The sequence below is a fragment of the Notolepis coatsorum genome (genome assembly GCF_963971535.1).
Source record: "Notolepis coatsorum genome assembly, chromosome: 17".
In the NCBI taxonomy this organism is placed as follows: domain Eukaryota; kingdom Metazoa; phylum Chordata; class Actinopteri; order Aulopiformes; family Paralepididae; genus Notolepis; species Notolepis coatsorum.
In genome coordinates this window covers 90,535,916-90,558,415 of record NC_140181.1, presented here as the reverse complement: position 1 = coordinate 90,558,415, position 22,500 = coordinate 90,535,916, and the positions used below count along the sequence as shown (strand labels likewise).

The following is a 22,500-nucleotide window of genomic DNA, read 5'->3' as shown; positions in this document are numbered from 1 at the left end:
AGCCACACATGCTCAGCCTATTGTAGCTGGACATTCACATCTGCCCTCACTGAACTGTAGGCCATCAGCCATCTTTTAGCCTGTAGACCAGTGTGTTTACTGTAATCTAGCAGCCATCTTTTAGCCTGTAGACCTCTGTTGTTTACTGTAATCTAGCAGCCATCTTTTAGCCTGTAGACCAGTGTGTTTAACTGTAATCTAGCGGCCATCTTTTAGCCTGTAGACCAGTGTGTTTAACTGTAATCTAGCGGCCATCTTTTAGCCTGTAGACCAGTGTGTTTAACTGTAATCTAGCAGCCATCTTTTAGCCTGTAGACCAGTGTGTTTAACTGTAATCTAGCGGCCATCTTTTAGCCTGTAGACCAGTGTGTTTAACCGTAATCTAGCAGCCATCTTTTAGCCTGTAGACCAGTGTTGTTTAACTGTAATCTAGCGGCCATCTTTTAGCCTGTAGACCAGTGTTGTTTAACTGTAATCTAGCAGCCATCTTTTAGCCTGTAGACCAGTGTGTTTAACTGTAATCTAGCAGCCATCTTTTAGCCTGTAGACCTCTGTTGTTTACTGTAATCTAGCGGCCATCTTTTAGCCTGTAGACCAGTGTGTTTAACCGTAAGCTAGCGGCCATCTTTTAGCCTGTATACCAGTGTTTTTAACCATAAGATAGCAACCATATTTGAGCCTGTAGATCTGTCCTGGGCAAATTCACAAAGGGATTGTCCGGCTTTTTCTGATGCTATGCCTGTGCAAATAGCCCCAAAACAAAACTTGCTATTCACAAAGCACTCGCAAAGGGTGAAATACCGTGATTAATGGCCTTATCCACACATAAGGATGAGGATGTTTATGAAAACATAGTTTTCTCTGCAATCAGGACCATGGAGAGCTCTGTGCAGCCTCAGTCCAGGTAATTTCATTTGAGCATTTTTGGGTTGTGTGGAGATCTTCTAAAACACTGTTGGTGTGGACAGAAAACCCCTTATGTACTCTGTAAACATTTCTGTAAATACATAAACACATGACTAAGGGGTTTGAGTACAGTCAGGGGAAAACACCAAAACAAGCTTCCCGCATCAGGATTTACAGCTCTGGGTGAATAACAATTTCCAGGCTACCCGATAGTGACGTATCCATCCTGGAATTCTGGAAAATCAATCAAACAAAAAACATTATTAGGTAAATATCCTGCACGGCGACATTGAAGCGTGATTGACTGAAAACAATAGGCCGCAGATAGGCCCCAGGAGACCATTAATAGTTTAGTGTTAGCGGCGGCGGTGGGCTAACTTGCTAGCACTGAGGTGAGGTTTTATGGAGACCAGCTGCTCCCTCACACAGCCAGAAAACAACAAAACCATGGATGTTTATGACTAACATCCAGCCCATCCATGCACCCAAACACAGAGCCAGACTGTGACTGCAGAGAGAATAGAAACGATTGACTCATTCAAAACCCAAGCAGGACCCCCGCGGTCATCTGACATCACCGCTGGCTTGGTTAATCGTAATTCCCATAGAAACCCGCTTGGCATCCTGGATTTATGCTACGCCACCACATCAGCGTAGTGTGTAGTTATGTGTACGGTACTTCCTTGTACATATCGTAATTTACGCAGTCTATGTAGGCCAATCTGAGCTTAAAAAGCGGGGGAGAATATTATGGCGCCAACAGATAAGTCCCGAGAGGCTGTGCGTGTTCTGTGTATAACACCGTGACATACAGCACTGATATCATACTGTAACATTGGACTGGAGCTGTAAACATTCCCAGAGAGTCTTTACATCATGTCCGCCTCATCCTTCTCACACTGCGCTCACTCTCTGTTAATAGTCCTTCTATATACGTCTTGTGCAGCGGTTTTATAGGCTAACAGTCGATGTCCAGCCCTTTCTTGTCCCAAAATACTGTCTTGTGGTTTCCCTGTCATTCGCCTCTTCGTCTTCCATCTGTCATTCGGGGGACGTCTTCAATTAACAGTGATCTGGCGGTTCATTCTCCACGCCTCGATTCGCTCACTCCTTGTGTGTGCGTCAAGAAAACTATAAAAGAAGGAAGGGTCGTCGTCACGTCATTGTGTATAGCGTGCAAAAGAACATTGGCACCAAGTGTGACAACGTTCAGTTCAGGCCGACATTGAGTTAAAACGGTAACGTTACTATTACCTCGGATGTCAGAATCATCTGCGATCTGTTGCCTTGTTAACTAGCTAACGTTTTATATATCGGTCTGTTAACAGAGTCACCTGTGGAGCGACAATAACTTGGCCATGACGACAAGGTTCTTCTCATTAGCCTTTAATCGACATGGTTTATTCACATACTCATATGCACCATGAGACCTCCTCTTTCTGTGAGAGCGACGAAGGAAGAGACAGAGGGGGAGGTAACAACTCCTTTTATATCTCTTACCTGACGTCAGCATCAATAGCTACGTCTCCTTGTGCCTACAGCGCCCTCTTGTGGAAACAGTTAAGCAGTTACATGCAATCGTATATAACACATAACCTCAACACGGTCGATGTCATTTTCTCACATAACTTGTATATTCTGCTTCTCCGTGCATCTCCCATGGGCGTCAATACTAGAACTGGCCACCAGGCAGTGCATAGAACGCTGGCGCTCTGACGTCACGCCTCTTCCTTCTTTTGATAGTTTCCTCGGTGTGCATCGTCATCGCTCCATCCGTTACGCCGCCTCGTCTCGAGGTGTCGTCTCGAGCCGCGCTGCCAAGTCCCATCCTGTCCTCCCTCCACCCTGAGAGTCCATCCGTCTCCCCGTCCTATTGATCATCCCCCTCCCTCTGGTCATTAGCGTCTTGAGACAGGAACTAATCCTCGCTAATCCGCTCTCTCTCCACCCAGTCCTCCTTCCACCCCTCTTGTCTTCATTAGTTAGTTTCTAACACGGCCTCCTCCAGTGCGGCCGGGTCGGGTCAGTCTCTGTGTTGCTCTGACACTTTACAACCTCCCTCTCTCTCCCTCCCACTCATACGAGAGCCATTCATTTCAAGAGTTGCCGCATGGCTGTTATCAAAAGCTGCACTCAGGTCTAACATTTACATTTAGTCATTTAGCTGAACGCTTTGATCTGACATTCAGATCAACAGGTCAGCAGGAGGGGTACGACTATTTCAGCTAACGTAACAATGTTCGTCAAACAGTGTTGAACTTGGGTGCAACGGTCTTGAGTGCATAGTAGTAAAGACATATTGACGCAATACGTAGTAATAAAGGGAAGGGTGATTATTTAGTAGCGAAGTGCATACTAGTAAAAGACGGTACAAAGTAGAGATATTGATTGAAGATGTGTTTTTCAGTCAACGGCGGAGAATTGGTCGGGTTTAGGTTTGTTCCTGACTGTGGTGGGAAGTTTGTTCCATGCAGTGAGGACCGGGAATAGCCAGCTTCTCTTTGATGACCCCCCCCCCCGGAGCTCGGATAGAGTGGGTCTGAGGTGGCCAGAAGATGTAGAGCGGAGGGGTCTTGAGGGTTTAATCATTTATCTTTGAAAGATCTAAACAGATCTAAAACCACACTGGAATTCATAAAAGAAAACAACGTGCAAGGTAAGATCTACTTTTTCTAGAAATGGCTATTTTGAGATAGGTATGTAATGTTAGGTGTTGTGTATCGATGGGCCTGGCTGGGTTTCATAAGTAGGAGTTGAACAACACCATGTTCATCACTAGATGGAAGTGGCCAACTACTGCAGACGGAAGGTTCCAAACCGTGACTAGGGTAGGGCCTAACAATAGAGATGATTATTATATTGTCCGAGGGAAGCAACAATTGTGATGGGAGGATCAAGAAAAGAGGGCAGTGTTTGAGAAGGGTCAATTATGTTTAGGAAGTGCAATTGCCAAGAGGAGGAGACATAGATAAAAGGTTTTGTCAAAGGGAACCTTTTTGGATACACACACTAGGCTCCTTACATCCTATGGATTTAAATGTTGATTGAGAGTGTACAGAACCTTATGATAATTGTGACTTTGAAATGAGATCAGTAGGGGGGGAAAAGCCACTTGCATCCTTAACCGTCTTCTGGTATTTCAGCATTAGATGTTTCTTAATGTTGAAACAAACTTGTAGTTTATTTGCCTTCCATGGCAAACATACCTGTAGTACACCCTGGCTAAACTATTTCTCCCAGCAGCCCTGACTCATAATACGTGTCCATATTTCCATATTTCCTCCACCATCCCTCCCTCTCTCTATCCTGTACCTTTTCAGATAGGGCTTCCTCCAGTGTGGCCAGGGCGGTGTCTGTGTTGCTGGAGTCAGTCTGAAGGCCCCCGACTCTCTCCCTCAGCCCAGCCAGCTGCCTGTCTTTATCCTTCAACTGCTCCAACAAGTTCTCTATCTGCAGAGAGAAAGACAGAGACAGAGAGAGAGAGAGAGAGAGAGAGAGAGAGAGAGAGAGAGAGAGAGAGAGAGAGAGAGAGAGAGAGAGATAGGTTAGTATCGTACAGATGTGAAATTATATCCAGAACAAGCCTAAATATGGCACGTTTCATAGCCATAGCCATCCAGATGAAAACATTGTGAGATGTCGAGTCGCACGCACAATACAGTGGGGCATGACTCACCACTGGGAGTCACAGTGACACGAACAGGCAACCCGGAAACTAATTGCCCCCAGTGAGAGCAGCTAGATGGAGATGGTAAATCCAGACACTGAAGAGTGTCCTCGGCCTCTGGCTCCATTCTCTAATTTCCTGCCCTATAATGTCTTCCATTCCCACCTGCAGGCAAGGCCCACGCGAGATGAGCAGGGACGATAGTCTAAAAACTCTACGGCTTGGCTTGGAAGATGATTACAGTCGAGATCCAAGAGAAGAGACATGCCGTCCTGCAGGACTTTACGAGGGAGACGTAAACAACAGCCACTGATTTTTAAAAGGCCTCCCGCTTCCCCCCCAAACCCCCCCCCCCCCGTCTGATCCCACCGCCGCAAATGATAAGACCGGCCTGGTGAAAAGAAGGGCTGACCGGCGCAGATTTAGCAGATTTAGATTTAGTGCCACTCCGGAGTTAAGAGTGAATTCCGCCCCAGAGACTTGAAGGGACTGTGCCCTTCTGAGTCCATGTCTCTGTGGCTAACCTCATGTCTCCGAGGCGGCAGCGTAAACGCCAGCTGTGCTGTTCAACAAGCTTTATCTGATGAACATCCGTGGAACAGAACACAACCGCACTCCTAAAATATGCACACACACAGAGAGAACACACACACACACACACACACACACACACACACACACACAACACACACACACACACACACACACACCACACACACACACACCACACACACACACACACACACTACATACAGAGAGAGCACACACACAAACACAGAGAGACACACACACACACATACAGAGAGAGACACGCACACGTACAGAGACACGCACACATACAGAGAGAGACACACGCACACACACACCAGAGAGAGAGACACACACACACAGAGAGACACCCGCACACACACAAGAGAGGAGACACACACACAGAGAGAGAGACACACACACACACACATAGATACACACACAGAGAGATACACACACACACACAGAGACACACACAGAGAGAGAGACACACACACACACACACACACAGAGATAGACACACACACGGAGAGAGCACACACACACAGAGAGATAGACACACACACACACACAGAGATACACAGACACACAGAGAGAGAGAGAGACACACACAGAGAGAGAGAGAGAAGAGAGAGAGAGAGAGAGAGAGAGAGAGAGGAGAGAGAGAGAGAGGAGAGAGAGAGAGAGAGAGAGAGAGAGAGAGACACATACAGTGCTCCGAGCTGTACCAAACAAAACACTAGCAGATGCAGCCGGGGTTAGGGCCACAGTGCACCGGTACGGTTTCAACCGGTTCCACCAGGACGCCACGGACGGATCCCTCCGCTGACTCAGCGCTTTCCCGAGGCTTATCACAACTGCGATCCTCGGGACCCGCTGTAGACACTTTCAACTTCGCTTTCCCGATAACAAAGCCAGACGTTGACCGTGGAGGGCTTTTAAACATTTTGCGCAGTGAAACACAAATCTCCTTTTTTTTTTTCATTTCAACCAAACTCAAACATCCTTAGTGGTTTTCCCCCCGAGTCAGACAAGGCACCATTCACCGCCACGCTGCAAAGCATTAATACCACATTTTTTATCCTCCTGCCCTTTTCTCAGAGATTTCCGAGGGCTTGCGTTGCACAAAGAAAATGCCCACGCACTCAGAAAGAATTCATCGTTTAATGAACATGAGAAACCAATAGAGAACAAGAAGACCGCTTCGGGCCACCGAGAGAGACCACATCGAAACCCGAATGGTGACACGGGAAAGAAAGAAAAAAGCAGAAACGCCGAGAGGAGACTAAGGCGCATTCCAGTCATGGGTACATGGATAGATAATGGCCAAATCTCCGCAGCTATTTTACAAATTATCCAATTAGACCACAGACCCTTGTGTTCTCTGCTCCCCGGAGGCCGAGGGAGGCTTTTGGGCGGCCATCTCGTTTTTTTTATCTTCGAGGGGAAAGTGTGTGAAGCAGTGAAGGCCCCTGGGTAGATCTTGATAGGCCTAACGACGCCGATTACACCACCAGCCGAGAGCTCCGATCGGTCGGATCCATGGGCGATAGTGGAATGAGTCGCCCTCAGGGTATGATGGGAACTTTCACGCCCCGCTGTCGCTAGATGGCTTTTCCCAACAACTTACAGATGGATATCGCCATGTTCTCTGGAATGATGAGGGGGGGGTGTGAGGGGAGACACAGTATGCGTGTGTGTGTGTGTGTGTGTGTGTGTGTGTGTGTGTGTGTGTGTGTGTGTGTGTGTGTGTGTGTGTGTGTGTGTGTGTGTGTGTTGTGTGTGTGTGTGTGTGTGTGTGTGTGTGTGTGTGTGTGTGTGTGTGTGTGTGTGATGGAGGTCATTTAAGGATTCCTGCTCTCCTTCCATATGGACAAATTATATGAAATGTATGTACAGTAGGTGCAATTGCACTTTTTCACAATAATGATACTAACAATAATCAGTACTGTATTGTCCCAGAGGGCTGACCTGGGATCAGTCACGTGTCCAGTCCACACACAGCGTCACTACTGCCTCGCTGCTACTGCCAGCCCTATCTGTCTACATTGAGTTTGCCTTTGATAATGGCCATCAACAATACAATGTTTCATTACATTTTTATTTTATTTCTTATTTTATTTTATTTATTAACCTTTATTAACCTCCAGGCAGATCAATTAAGAACACATTCTTATTTACAATGATGGCAAAAGGCGAGCAGACAAAAGGGCCTCTCGAAGGGTAACAGGGAAATTAAATGAAATAAAAATATTATTTATGCAACACATTTTATATACATATATTTATAAATATAATAATAAATAAATAAACCAAAAAGAACAATCCAGATAAACTATTGGACATAGAGACGATACATACATCACAGATGTAATGGAAATCATTAAAACACACAACAAAACACACAACCAAAGAAAATGACAAGGTATGTAATACATGAAGCAGAACAGTCAAAGTACAGTTAAACGGCTGGGTGACAGTTGCAGGTGTGTGTAAACAACTCTCTAAAGATCTTTAAACGTAGTGAGGGGGCACAATTTATTTTTTACATTTTTTGTACATTTTTGTCCTAGTCTTTTGCATCTCGTTCCAACTGCTGGGAGCAACAAATTGGAAGGAGGATTAGGAGGGAGTAGATTTTAACAGGTTTATCTAATACAGACGGGTCAGACCAAGGAGGGTTTTATAATCATTTCATAATTGTATAATTTCATTATACATTTTATTTAGATAGAAAAAGGTCGAAACATATATATAATAATAAATCAATAAAATATATACAGTAATCCCTCTTCACTTGGCCTGGCTCAGCTGGCCCAGCTGTTTCCGTGGGGGGTTCTGGTTTCTGTTCTATACGTTTGCAGTCGAGTGGGCTGTGGTGCAAATACCAGTAGTTGGACATCAAGGTGTTTAAAAAGGGTTTATTCCCTATAATTTCACAATAATGGGGGGGGGGGGGGTGGATTGTTATTTAATTATATTCACACAATATAATTCAATAGAAAAAGTATCTTGAAGCAGCTTCCTTGCCTGCTAGGCGTGTGCACAATCTCTCCTAATTAAAGATCAGCGCGGCCCTGTCCGAGGTGCTGAAACAGAACTTGGGGGGTTCACCATTGACAGTGCCGGTGGTCTCTGGCTCATCCCGAATTCAACTTCAACATGGGCTTATCGAGACCTAGGCAGGACCATCATTTACATTATAGGCACCAAACCAACATTCTGGGCGAGAGAGAGAGAGAGAGAGAGAGAGAGAGAGAGAGAGAGAGAGAGAGAGAGAGAGAGACAGAGAGAGAGAGAGGAAGGTAAAACCCCTGCCCTCCACCTGATGTTCTGCTAACATAATATAATTTACATTTGCAGTACAGTGCATATACTTTTTCACAGATACGAATGTGTGTAAAACAGGACAAAACAGTGATACAACAAGACAAAACAATAAAGTGCAATGATGATTTGTTGTGCAAAATAGAGTTTAAAATGTCAGCCCTAGCAGCTCGCCTAGAGGGGGGACACCTGACTCACTAGGCGAGCTGCTGAGGGGAAGAAACTGAGTCTGTGGCGGGTTTTTAATGTCTCGGGCAGATAGAGACATTGAAACTATAGTGAAAGGTGTCAGTTATGTAATGTTGCTAGTATGGTGTCAATATACCACAATATACACCACTCACTTATTGAGACTGTTCACACAGACTGTTTGCCCTCCTTCCCTCTGGGAGGCGCTATAGGAATCTTAGTTCCAGATGGACCAGGGACAGCTTCTTCCCCTCAGCTCCCTCTCTCTCCCTCTCTCCCTCTCTCCCTTTCTCTCTCTCACACACACACGCGCGCGCACGCACACGCACACACGCACACGCGCATGCACATGCACACACGCACGCGTACGCGCACGCACACACACACACACACACACACACACACACACACACACACACACACACACACACACGCATACCGTATTAACTCTGAAATATGTTGCCTATAATCAAGACGCTGTTGCCTAGACACACCCTACACCGTGTGACCTCTGAACTCTGTTGCCTGGACAACAATTCATAATCATCTACTGCCTACAAGTGTTTTCATCTTATGTACTCATAACTACCTACCTCAATGTACAGTATAGTCTATCCATATATCCATCACTGTATAATAGCAATGTACAATAACACTGTATACACCGTATATACATTTATCTATATCTGCATATAGATGTATCTACATATGTATAATAATAATAATAATAATAATAATAATAATAATAATAATAATAATAATAATAATAATAATAATAATAATAATAATAATAATAATTATTATTATTATTATTATTATTATTATTATTATCAGTATTATAATAATAATATATAATAATAATAATAATAATAATAATAATAATAATAATAATAATAATAATAATAATAATAATAATAATAATAATAATAATAATAATAATAATAATAATAATAATAATAATAATAATAATAATAATAATAATAATAATAATAATAATAATAATAATACTTTATTTGTATAGCACTTTTCATACAAAAGTTGCAGTTCAAAGTGCTTCACAAAAAAGACAGGCATAAGCGAGCATGAGCAAGGTAAGGTAAATCACAGTGTTTCACATTAGGACCTACTGTAGTATCCCAATAGGTTCTCTGTTTACAGTTTCATTCAGTACAAAAATAGTTTAAAATGATTCGGTGGCTTCCGGTTTAGCGTTAGAATGGAGTAAGTCGCATGTGACACAGCTGCTCACCCGTTATTTTTTTTTTCGTTTTAAAAACATATTTATAAACCATTAATGCGTTTAAAACTTGACGCATATATCAACTGAGATTATCAACTAACTATATTGACCAAAAGAATCGAGATGCCAACAACAAGGAAAGACACAACGAGACCAAAACCAGTCGCAGAGGACCCGCCTAAGGAAGCAGGATTCGTGCGGCAAATAGCAGAAAATATAGACGTGACAGTGGCCGCTTCAAGTTCAACCCCTTCAAATACCTCCGCGGACACCGAATATATCATCCGGAGAATGGAGAAAATGGAGATTACAATAACCCAAAAAGTAGATGCTATCAAAGAATCTATCGAAGGCAAAATAGAAGCGCTAAGAGCGGACGCCGATGCACATATTAAACGCACCGAGGCTCTGGAAACAGGTATGGAAGTCCACCAACAAAATTTCATTCGAATCTACAAAGACGTAGATGATATCAACGTTAACCTAACTGCTGAGATGAAGGGAAACTACAAAGAACTCAATACGGAGCTCAGCGATATAACGATGGAGCTTAAGCGAATCAATGAAGAACAGAAAGCCAAAATATTCTAGATGGAATATCAAAAACGCAAGCTGAATATTCGTATAGTCGGTCTGGACGAGTCGGTGAGCTGCGCACACCCTGAAGAGTTTGCCACAGAATTACAGAAAATCTTGGGAACAGAGATCCTTCCTAAAGTACCAGAGGTGGAACAGTGCTACATATTGGGGACCCGATCCAATGACAATAACGTTAAGCCCAGAGTGATATTGGTTATCCTGCGCCAAGTCAGAATAAAAGAAATGATTATTCGTGAAACTCGCAGGATGAAAGGCAATCTGAAATACAAGTATATACCAATACACTGCTTTGAAGATTATTGTCGTGAGGTAGTGGACCTGCGTGCCAAGTTCAAGACGGTGATGTCTCAACTCTATCTGGAGAAATACAGACCCCTATTAATATACCCTGCAATACTTCGCATCGTTGATAAACGAGGAGCAAGGGTTTTCCTCAACTCGCCTGAAGATGCAGCCAAATACATGTCTGCACAACACGCAGGATAGTGTATAAATGGCCTTTTAATCTCTGTTATGCATGGACACCATATAGTATAAACTTTAATGAACCGATGATTTGGGACAGAGATACCTACGAGCTCAGAGTTATTGAATGCTTTCCCCGTCAGGATTCTATTATTGCGGACATATTGGATTCAAAATTGGAACACTCCAGAACATACTGGAACATTCGAACACTGTAAAAACGACATATTGGAATAATCTAGAACATCTAAAGCATTCTTTGATATAGGGAACATTCTGGAATAACAGCAATACGTGGCCAGACATACTACCAGAAGCCCTTCGGGGGAATAATCAACAGCATCTAGCTGCAGAACCACAGAACCATCATAGCAGCGGCCGGCTGGAATAACATTCTACACAACGGATCATCGCCCACCCCTGGCCAGGGGAAATGCTGCATATACGTATTTAAAAACTGCTTTTTATTAATTGGAAATATTTCCACTACTTCTCCAATTTATACTTTAGAGATGTTTAAGCATAGCAAAGCTCTTTTAAGATCTAAGTTAATGTTCTCTTCCTTTTACTTGTTTTTTTTCTTCTGTTTTCTCTGATTTATTGAGGCTCTCTTTTCAGTTCAATACCTCCATATTATTCATGGGTTACTATAAATTACACAAGTTCATATGAAATGTAAGTGATTAGGGCATGATAATTGAAGCTTATTTTTGCTCTTTATTTTTATTTTTATCTTATTTAAATTTTTATTTAACGGGAAAGTGGCCAAGCCACAGTCGACATTCTACTTATGGTAGAATTTAGAGTGTTAGATCCTATGGTATACATAGGAATGTTAAGGATAATTGGATCATTCTGGGATATCCGGTGGTGCAAGGGAGGGAGTCATACGCAAAGGTTGTGTTCATGGAACACAATCCTGTACGACTCTCGGTGGGAGGGGAGGGAAGGGGATTTTTATTTGTATATATGTATGTTTTTAAGCTCGGCTCTCAACGGGACCTCACTAGTTGGATGTATATCTATTATTGCCACGCACTCCAGAAGCATTACCAAAAACTACACTACAACATGTATAGATTATGGCTAGTTTGAATATAATGATATGGAACACCGGGGGAATAAATAACCAACTCAAACGCAAAAGCGTGCTCACACTGATGAAAAAAGAACATGTGGACATTGCTCTGCTAAGCGAAACGCACATTCTAAGACATAGATAAATTAGCGGACAACACATATCATAATATTAGTCACTCTTCTATTGGTACGAGAACTCGGGGTGTAGCCATAGTCGTTAAACGTAAGTTGAATATTGTATTAAAGGGAGTATGGTCAGATGTAGAAGGTCGGATAACTATAGCTAAGATTGTACATAAGAACAGGAAAATAGCGTTGGTAGCGGTATACGCCCCAAATTTGTACGAAGAGGATTTCTTCACTACACTAACCAATGCAATGTTAGACATTCCCGATTACTCATTTATAATAGGTGTGGATTTTAATGCCATCTGGAACCCAAGGATGGACAAATCTTACCTCGCCTTTTCCAGCGAACAAAATAATTCATCTAAGGCATTAAAGGATTGGTCGAAGATTACAGGTGTAAATGATTTATGGCGATTACTTAATCCCACAACCCGAAAGTACTCTTGTCGATCTGCGAGACATAACACATTATCCAGAATAGATTATGACTTTGCATCACAAAGACTATTTGATAATTATGAAGTGGAAATGATACCCAACGCACTATCAGATCACTGTTATTTACTCCTTAAAGGAACATTTGGTATACTATCCTCCCGAGCCCCAAGATGGCGATTTAACTCGATGCTGCTTAATAACAAGGAATTCATTACACAACTCAAAGAAGCTCTTATAGTATTCCAACGGGAGAATGCAAACTCGGTGCAAGACCCCAGAATAATATGGATGTCGGTAAAGGGAATGATCAAAGATTTCACTGATAGCTTTTCCTCCAAAATGCGCAAGAATCAATGCACAAAACTGGCTGAGCTGGAAACGCTTTACTCAACGTTATTTAATTCTCTAAAATACAACAACTCGACTAGAGAATCAAGTTAACGTACTAAAAATAGAGATCAATGCCATATACAGACAACAATCGGAAATACAAATACGCAGCACAAGACAACAGCAGTACTCCCAAGGTTCTAAACCTAGTCACCTATTAGCCATGCGATTAAGAATTAATGCAAAATTTGCAGATATAACTACCATTAGAGCACAACAAGTACTTGAAACAGACCCTGTAAAAATAAACGATACATTCAAAGAATTCTACTCCGACTTATATAAATCAGAAACGACCTTCGATCAAAACAAAATGGACACATATCTTAATCAAATTATTCTCCCTAAACTTTCAGAGGATGACGCTAAACAGTTAGAAACACTGATCACACTAGAGGAACTCAAGAAGGCCATATCCGAAATGCAAAGTGGTAAGGCTCCTGGAAGAGACGGTATCCCATCAGAAATGTACCTTTCTTGTTGGGACATAATTGGACCCTTATTACTAAATATGATCTTATACTCAGTCAAGGAGGGGAACTTCCATAAGAATGACAATATTGCACTCATAACAGTCCTCCTTAAAAAAGACAAAGACCCCAACGAGTGCGGTAGTTATAGACCTTTAAGCCTCCTCGGAACCGATATCAAACTGTACTCTAAGGTATTAGCCATCAGATTACAAAAGCATATGACGTCTTTAGTTCACCCGGACCAAACTGGCTTCATAAGAGGCCGCCTGATCACTGATAACATAAGATGAATACTGCACGTACTAGATGCCGACAAGGATGACACCATACCTAAGGCGATGCTGTCCCTGGATGCTATGAAAGCCTTTGACAGGCTGGAATGGTCGTATCTATGGGCAGTATTAGAAAGGATGGGGTTAGGAAAAGGATTCATTGATATGATTAAAGTATTATACAAAGACCCATCGGCCATGATTACAACAGGTACAATCATCTCCAAAATATTTCCGGTATCACGCTCAGCCAGACAGGGTTGCCCTCTTAGTCCCGGACTATTCAATCTATCATTAGAGCCTTTAGCACAATATATAAGACAATCCCAATCCATAGAACCAATCGTAATCAAGGGCACACAACATAAAATTAGTTTATATGCGGACGACGTAATATTGTTCATGCAAAACCCCAACACCACATTGCCTCATCTGCTCAAGTTGATTGAGAACTTTGGTGATTTATCGGGATTTAAGATAAATTGGCCGAAGTCGGCTTTCCTTCCACTTAACACCCCTGCAAAAAAAGATATAACCCTCCCAGGAGAGATACCGATGGTAAAACATTTTAGATGCTTGGGAGTGGAAATATTCCCCACCATAAGACAAACGGTGAAGCACAATTACACAAAAATCCAAAACAAAATCAAAGACGACCTTGATAGGTGGGCAAAACTTAAAAACACAGTACAAGCACGGATATCAATAGTTAAGATGGATGTACTACCTAGAATCAACTTCTTCAGTTCAATGCTACCGTTACCCCCTCCAGAGGGTTACTGGAAAAGATTACACTCCTCCACATACAAATTTATTTGGAATAACAAACCACCACGTATAAAAAGATCCACCGCACAGAGAAATAAAGCAGATGGTGGCATGGCATTTCCAGATTTTTTCCAATATTTTAAGGCGTACACATTAAGACCATTGACAACATGGTTTGACCCCCAAGCATTAGTATCCTGGAGAAAATTAGAAGAAAACATAGTAGCCCCACATAGACTGAAGGACATAGCATACACTAAACTACCAATCAAGCACTGTGAACGGAAATTTGGCCCCATAATTACTCATGCGATCCGGATATGGCGTGAAACACAAAAAAAAATCCTAACCCACATAAATGGCACAATCATACTCCCTTATTCAATAACAATGCACTCTTAATTGAAAAACGACCTATAAGATTCCCTATATGGGAAGAGCAAGGCATACACTCATTAGGGGATGTTTTTAACAAACAGGGTTTTTGTAGTTATAAAGAAATACGCAAAATTTTTTATCTCACCAAGTCCACATGGCTTTTTTACATACAGTTACAGCTATGTTTGAAGTCTCACGGTGTTCCATTAGACATACCAATTGAACACCACAGATACCACAAATTCTTCTATGAAAGAGAGACATCGAGAGGTTTTGTTTCAGATTTGTATCATCAATTACTAACGTCCTCGTATGAAACCCTCCAACTAGACTCTGCCTGGAGGAGGGATATACCAGACCTGGAAAATGACTTTGATTGGCAAGGAGCCTGGGCAAATGTCCGACTTACATCAAGGAACCCGGACCATCAACAAATCAATCTTAACTATATTCACAGGACATACTTGACTCCTATAAGACTGTGCAGAATGGGTCTTAAACAAGACTCCAAATGCTCCCAATGTACAAATGGGGACGAAGGGACATTTATGCACATGTATTGGGACTGCCCACCAGTTAAGACATTCTGGAAAGATGTGACCCAACAATTATCAAAACTCGTATCTTGGAATATACCTGTACACCCCTCGGTATTACTATTGAATGATGTTTTTGAGTTTGCAGTAAATCCACAGCTAAAGAGATTGGTTTTATCGGGTATCACAGTAGCTAAAAAGCTGATCGCATCACGCTGGTTTCAACCGGAAAAAATTTGCCGGAAAGTTTGGTTTCTTACATATCTCGATGTGATTTATCAAGAAATATCTACAGCAAGAATTCTGGGTCTCAATGAATCCAAAATGTCAATGTGGTTAGAAGTGGTGGAGAGAATAAAAGCTAGCTTATAATGGTAGTGTCTGGTTAGGTGCGAGGGATAATGGAGGTACTACCCAAGGTGGGGTCCGGGAGGGGGGGGTTCGAGCTGGAGCATATGTGTGTAGGTTTTTAGATAACAGGTATTAGGGGTATATCTTATATAAGACAATTAACTAAAATGTGATTTCATTGGATGTGCTCTGACAATTAATGCTTGTATATCTTATCGTGTGTTGTCATGTTTGTTTATGTGTTTGTTTAAAAAATAATACAAAAATAAAATACAAAAATGATTCGGTTTAGAAATAGACTAAAAATTATAAAATGGAACAGACATACAACAGGGTATTTAACATAGAACAGTGATAAAATAATTACATTTTGGATTACAACAGAGCAGTGCTCTTCATTATAGTAATATTCAATATTCAAGGGGCTTTCAAAATGATTACATTTGGTAGTAATAATGACACACAGTCTTAAATTCATCAACATGCGCATTTGTTATCAGCAGGGCCGGGGTGAGGGGGGTGGGGGCGAGTGCAACACGCGTAGGAGGAACGCTATGTTCTGTTCTTATCTCTCGACTCCTCGGCGTGACCTTGTGAGTTCTAAAGGCTCCAGCACACTTGAGAGTACATCGGGCAGCGTCGGATTGATGGTGCATCGGGCATCGGACAGCGGGCAGCGTTGGATTGATGGGCAGCAATGTGTGTGTGTGTGTGCGTGTGTGTGTGTGTGTGTGTGTGTGTGTGTGTGTGTGTGTGTGTGTGTGTGTGTGTGTGTGTGTGTGTGTGTGTGTGTGTGTGTGTGTGTGTGTGTGTGTGTGTGTGTTAGTGATGTGACGATTCATCGATTTGCATCGGTGCGCCGGCATACACGTTCACGATGCAAGTGCACCGGTGGAATAAATCCGCGTCGGCAAAATGTCAGGCTGAACTCGCGATGCATCTTGTTGTAGCGTCTTTGCATCGGTCAAAAACCGATGCATTGATATAATTTCCTCTCATCCACTTATCAGCAGTGCACTGTGACTGCACACACACACAGCAGATACTATTGCTTTGCTACTACATAAGGCGAGAGCCGCGTCACAGTTATCAACAAACAGTGGAAGTCGAGGAGACATGAATAGAATTGCTCAACATGCTAACGCTAGTAGCCTCTGGCTAACGCCAGTTAGCCGTTCAGCTAACGCTAAACTAGTGTCTAACTAAAGTGACTCTGCAACACAGTAACATTAGTGAGGAGGGGGGGGGGTATATTGAAGACGCTTGACAACAGGGTTCAAAGATAACTTCACATTTATTGGTTATTCATTCTTAATTATATCGCTTCATGCAATCCATCCAGGCTAGCCGGCTGCCTCCGTGGTTGTTGACAAATGCTACGGTCGCATCCTAGTGACCTAGTCTAGTGTGTGACATCATCAACTGTCGACGGCCGCTCAGACGGGGAGGGGTCTCTCTCTCTCTTCTCTCTCTCTCTCTCTCTCTCTCTCTCTCTCTTTCTCTCCTCTCTCTCTCTCTCTCTCTCTCTCTCTCTCTCTCTCTCTCTCCTCTCTCTCTCTCTCTCTCTCTTCTCTCTCTCTCTCTCTCTCTCTCTCTCTCTCTCTCTCTCTCTCTCTCTCTCAAACTGTCAAAGACAGTTTATGCAAAAGTCTTCTTAGGCACCCAAGAGTTTTTATTATATAAATTGTCTTACAGTAGATTATTTTATTTTTAATAATAATATAAGCTGCATAAGGAATACAACCAAATCCTCTGTCATACCATAAAATTGTATTATTTATTATTATTATATTATTTGCATCGTGTTGAATCGCATCGTATCGCCCCGAATCGCATTATGTTGAATCAAATCGTATCGAATCGTATCGTATCTCAACAGGGGGTGAATCATATCGCATCGCATCGCCCGGTGCTTCAAATGTATCGTTAATGTATCGTATCGTGGCACCGTATCGAGATGCACATCGCATCGGCCTCAGTGAGGAGATGCACATCCTAGTGTGTGTGTGTGTGGTGTGTGTATATAGCCACAGTGTACACAGTACCCACTGAATATACATGTATCTAATTGTATATACTTGTCCATCTCTACTCTTATCCCACTGGCTAGAGTATGGCAAGTGTCTCGTGGAAAAAACACACTGGGATTGGGTTTAATTAATATGATTAAATAACGATTAGTAACCTATACATAATAAAAAAGACTATGTGCCGTTTGAAATCAAATTGAGCTGAATTCAATGAATTTGAACCATTTATGAATTGCATTTTACACAGTTTTGGTTGAATAAATTAGCTGATAGTTAAAAAATGACCAAATGACGCTCATTTTAGTTAAAAAATGACCAAATGACGCTCTTTTATACAGTGTAGGCTCCGCGCGGAAAACTCTAGCCGACACGCTGCAGCGTGATGTGCTGCTCAGGCTGGCCTGTGCCCCCCTGTGCCCCCCTGGGCCTCCCCTGTGCCTTCCCCTGTGCCTCCCCTGTGCCCTGCCCCTGTGCCTCACGGGTTCAGAGGGTCAAGGACACATCCACACGCTGCAGAAGGAGCCGGGATCCAACCAGGACCTTCAGATCACCAGACGACCGCTCTATACCTCCTGAGCCACTGCCGCGCCTATAAGGAGCTCATTCCTGTAGGATATAAAAAAAAATCTCAAGTGTCGCCCCCAAGGTGCCGCGGGCGGGCGGGTCCATGCGGGGCTCTACCTCCTGCACACACCGGTCCCAGCGCCGGCGAGCGAGCGAGCGCGGTACGACACCAGCATGTACGTCCCGGACCTCCTTATCGCTACGAGTGGTAAACAAAACAACAAATGAGTAATACAAACAAACTAAACAACTGACTTGGCCTCTGGTTGTGGTGGTTGGAAGGCTGGAAATACCTCGCTTCCCCGCCCTTCACACACACACACATGCACGCATGTACACACACACACACACGCACACGCACACGCACACGCACACACACACGCCATGCACACGCACACACACGCACACACGCACACACCACACACACACGCACACACGCACACACACACACACACACACACGCACGCACGCACGCATGCACACACCACAAGCTCCATGTCCCAGTTGGCACCACAGCAGCCCTATTTCAGGTCAAATTGAGCATATCGCCCCTGGTCTTAGATAAAATGATTACATTCTTCACCAGGCCTGGTTTGCTTTGGCCTGGCCGCACAAATAACAACCCCTCGACGAAACATTAGCCTCGCTGCGTGGCCTTCCGTGAATAGCGTGGAAAACAACTTTAAACATGACTTGAACCCTGCACCGCCGGGGAGAGCGAGCTACGCGAATCGCGGATATGGGAAAGAGGGCGAGATTCTCGGGGCCAAGAACACACTGTGACAGAAATGCTCGTGTGGGAGCGCGGGCGGCTGTGTGTGCAGTGTGCGACCCATACCATGGTCTTCGGGGAGCTCGTAATTTTTCTTTCGGGGGGGGGGGGGGGGGGGGGGGGGGGGGGGGGAGGACTTTACTGTGACGCTTGCTGACATAGGCTATAGGTATGAGTAAAGTAACAGAACCACACATAGTCCACACCACACAGGTGTCTGAATGCGTGATGATGAAAAACACATGCTCAGATTAACCCCATCTGATCCAACACAAAAATTCACACACAACAGTCTATTTACACAAAACACACGGATGAACCAATACCGAACAACAAGTCCACGACAAAAACACATCGAGTATAACATTATTATAGTAGGCAAATGCAACATTATCGCCACCCACTGATGGTGAAGATCTGCCCAATTCTCAAAAGCTGCATGTCACAGTAGTCCTGCAGCAGTGCTGCTTCGCCTTCTTTGTAAAACCAAAATTGGTTAGAAGGCTTACCTTCTTGATATTTCTTTTAACTTTCGACATTATCCTGAATACCTGTATTTTCTTTTTTTTTAACGGTGGGTGAAGTTTGATTTGTGCCTGCAGGCTCCAGCGCCGCCACGCTCCGAATGGTACACGCAAGAATAGCATGCATGTTGCCATCTATTACGAGTAGGGTATATCTGCAGTCCCGCAACCCCATATATTTATATGCATTGTCTACTACGGTGAATTAGTGCACAAATCATTAATCATACATCAAAATAGCCTAATTTTATTATTATACGCGATGATGACGATACAGAAAATTACAGAAAGATTCGAAATGCATGGCAAAAATAGCATTTATTGTCAGTATTTTAGAGACCCCCCAAAAATTCACAAATCATGTTTTCAGGGGGGCTGATGTCTCATATAGGGAGCCATGGCTCCCCCAGCTCCCCCATGGTTCGCACCCTGGCTGTGTGGCTCCAGGAGCCAGGCTCTCGCGATGACGAGGCATTAGCTCCTACTATACAGGGTCGCCTCAAATGATTGCTCCCATATTTAAACATGCACACTCACAAAAACGCACACAGAACAGAGAGAGAGAGAGAGAGAGAGAGAGAGAGAGAGAGAGAGAGAGAGAGAGAGAGAGAAGAGAGAGAGAGAGAGAGAGAGAGAGAGAGAGAGAGAGAGAGAAGAGAGAGAGAGAGAGAGAGAGAGAGAGAGAGAGAGAGAGAGAGAGAGAGAGAGAGAGAAGAGAGAGAGAGAGAGAGAGAGAGAGAGTGAGAGAGAGAGAGAGAGAGAGAGAGAGAGAGAGAGAGAGAGAAGGAGAGAGAGAGAGAGAGAGAGAGAGAGGAAGGGAGGGGAGGAGGGATGAATGGAATGAGGGAGGGATATATAGAGAGAGGGAGGGATGTATGGAATGAGGGAGAGAGAGACACAGAGATAGAGAGAGATACACCACACATACATACACAGAAAGAGAGAGACACAAACACACAGAGAGAGATAGAAGACGGGCACCGGTTGAGAGAGTGAACAGCTTTAAGTACCTCGGAGCCCACATATCCGAGGACTTGACATGGACCACACACATTGACAGTGTGTGAAGAAGGCACGACAACGCCTCTACTTCCTCAGGCGCCTAAGGAAGTTCCAAGTCAGTCAGAAGATCCTTAAGAACTTCTACTCATGTACAATAGAGAGCATCCTGACTGGCAACATCACCTCCTGGTTGGGAATAGCACTGCACAAGACCGAAGCAGACTACAAAGAGTGACACGTTCAGCCGAACGCACAATTGGAGGGGGGCTCCCCACCCTCCAGAACATTTACAACAAGCGGTGCAGGGGCAAGGCTAAGAGAATCATTAAGGACTCCAGCTACCCGAACTGCTGCCTCTTTGAACTGCTGCGGTCAGGCAAGCGATACCGGAGTCTCAAGGCGAGCACAGAAAGACTCAGAAGAAGCTTCTATCCCCAGGCATCATGCTGCTCAACGAACAATGACACTACACAACAACCATCAAACGCACATAGCACACACATCCACACGCACACACTCACTTTAAACAAACACACTGTAGCACCTCCCCACACTTTATATTTATTGATAAAGGATTTGCACTACAACTCGTACACCTTACTGTAAATTGTACCTAAATTGTACCTCATCCCATTTCTGCTTTGCACTATATAGTATTGTATATTAGTACACTGCATAGTATATTGTTATTATATGGTAACTCAGTTACGTCTATTCTGCATCGAACATTGTACATATGTATACTGAACATTGTAACCTCATTTTCTACTTCTAATTTACATGCTATACTATGTTATTTGATACTTATCTTGTCTAGCACAGTCTCTGGAGCGTAACAGTAAGAAGCATTTTGTATAAAGTATTCTGTATTTCTGTATGACAACTATTAAAGAAACTTGAAACTTGAGATATATATATATATATATATATATATATATATATATATATAGAGAGAGAGAGAGAGAGAGAGAGAGAGAGAGAGAGAGAGAGAGAGAGAGAGAGAGAAGAGAGAGAGAGAGAGAGAGAGAGAGAGAGAGAGAGAGAGAGAGAGAGAGAGAGAGAGAGAGAGAGAGAGAGAGAGAGACACACACACACACAGACATACACACACACACACCATTATCACCAAACCGCCGCGCATGCTGTCATCCCTCCCCTGACCACACACACCTCCCCAGTCAGAGGACAAGCCAGCTCACATGGATCTATGAACCAGGCGCTGCGGTGTGTCCGTGAGTCCGTCAGCGTGTGCTGCGTCTGGGTCCTCCTGTGTAAACACCATGACGTCTGCCCGGTCGTCTCTCCACACACACATGCCTGCCTCACACTGTGTCTACGGGCCCTGCTATTTTGACAGTGATAGCTTTATCGACAAAAGGCTGATAGAGGAGGAACAGGTCCTCTTGAAAGTGGAATGGATGATGCACACAGTTGGCCTCCACTGACCTCTGCGTTGCCGCCCTCTGCCCCGGCGGACCATCAGGACAACCGCAGTCCACGGCACTAAGCTAACGGTGGAATTGAAATGACTGCATTTTATATAGCAGCTTTTTATCCAAAGCACTTTTACAACATTCACCCGTTCGGTCACACGTTCACACGCAGACAGGTGCCGACCGGCTCATCGGGAGCAGTTGGGGTTTTTAAATGTCTTGTTCAAGGACACATCAACACGCTGCCGGGGGGGCGGAGCCGGAATCAAACCGGGAACGTTCACATTACCAGACACGACCGCTCTACCTCCTGAGCCACTGCTGTTGATTCAGCTACAATGTAATGCTATTGCCCTCCATTTTAAAACCACGTTAAAACAATGACAAAAGAGGAAAGTTCAGCGGACTAGCACTGTCCCAATACTACTACTAACACCG

At 43.6% G+C, this 22,500-nt stretch overlaps 1 protein-coding gene across 1 annotated transcript in view; it reads right to left on the bottom strand.

Moving 5' to 3' along the window:
• The window catches only part of LOC311244137 (uncharacterized protein), a gene marked incomplete at both ends in the record, with an annotated part of 181,694 nt that overhangs the window by 4,445 nt on the left and 154,749 nt on the right, over window positions 1-22,500 (bottom strand). Inside the window, one exon of the mRNA XM_084333545.1 lies at window positions 4,219-4,356. Coding sequence (XP_084189671.1) covers window positions 4,219-4,356 — 138 coding nt within the window. The remainder of the gene's footprint in view (window positions 1-4,218; window positions 4,357-22,500) is intronic.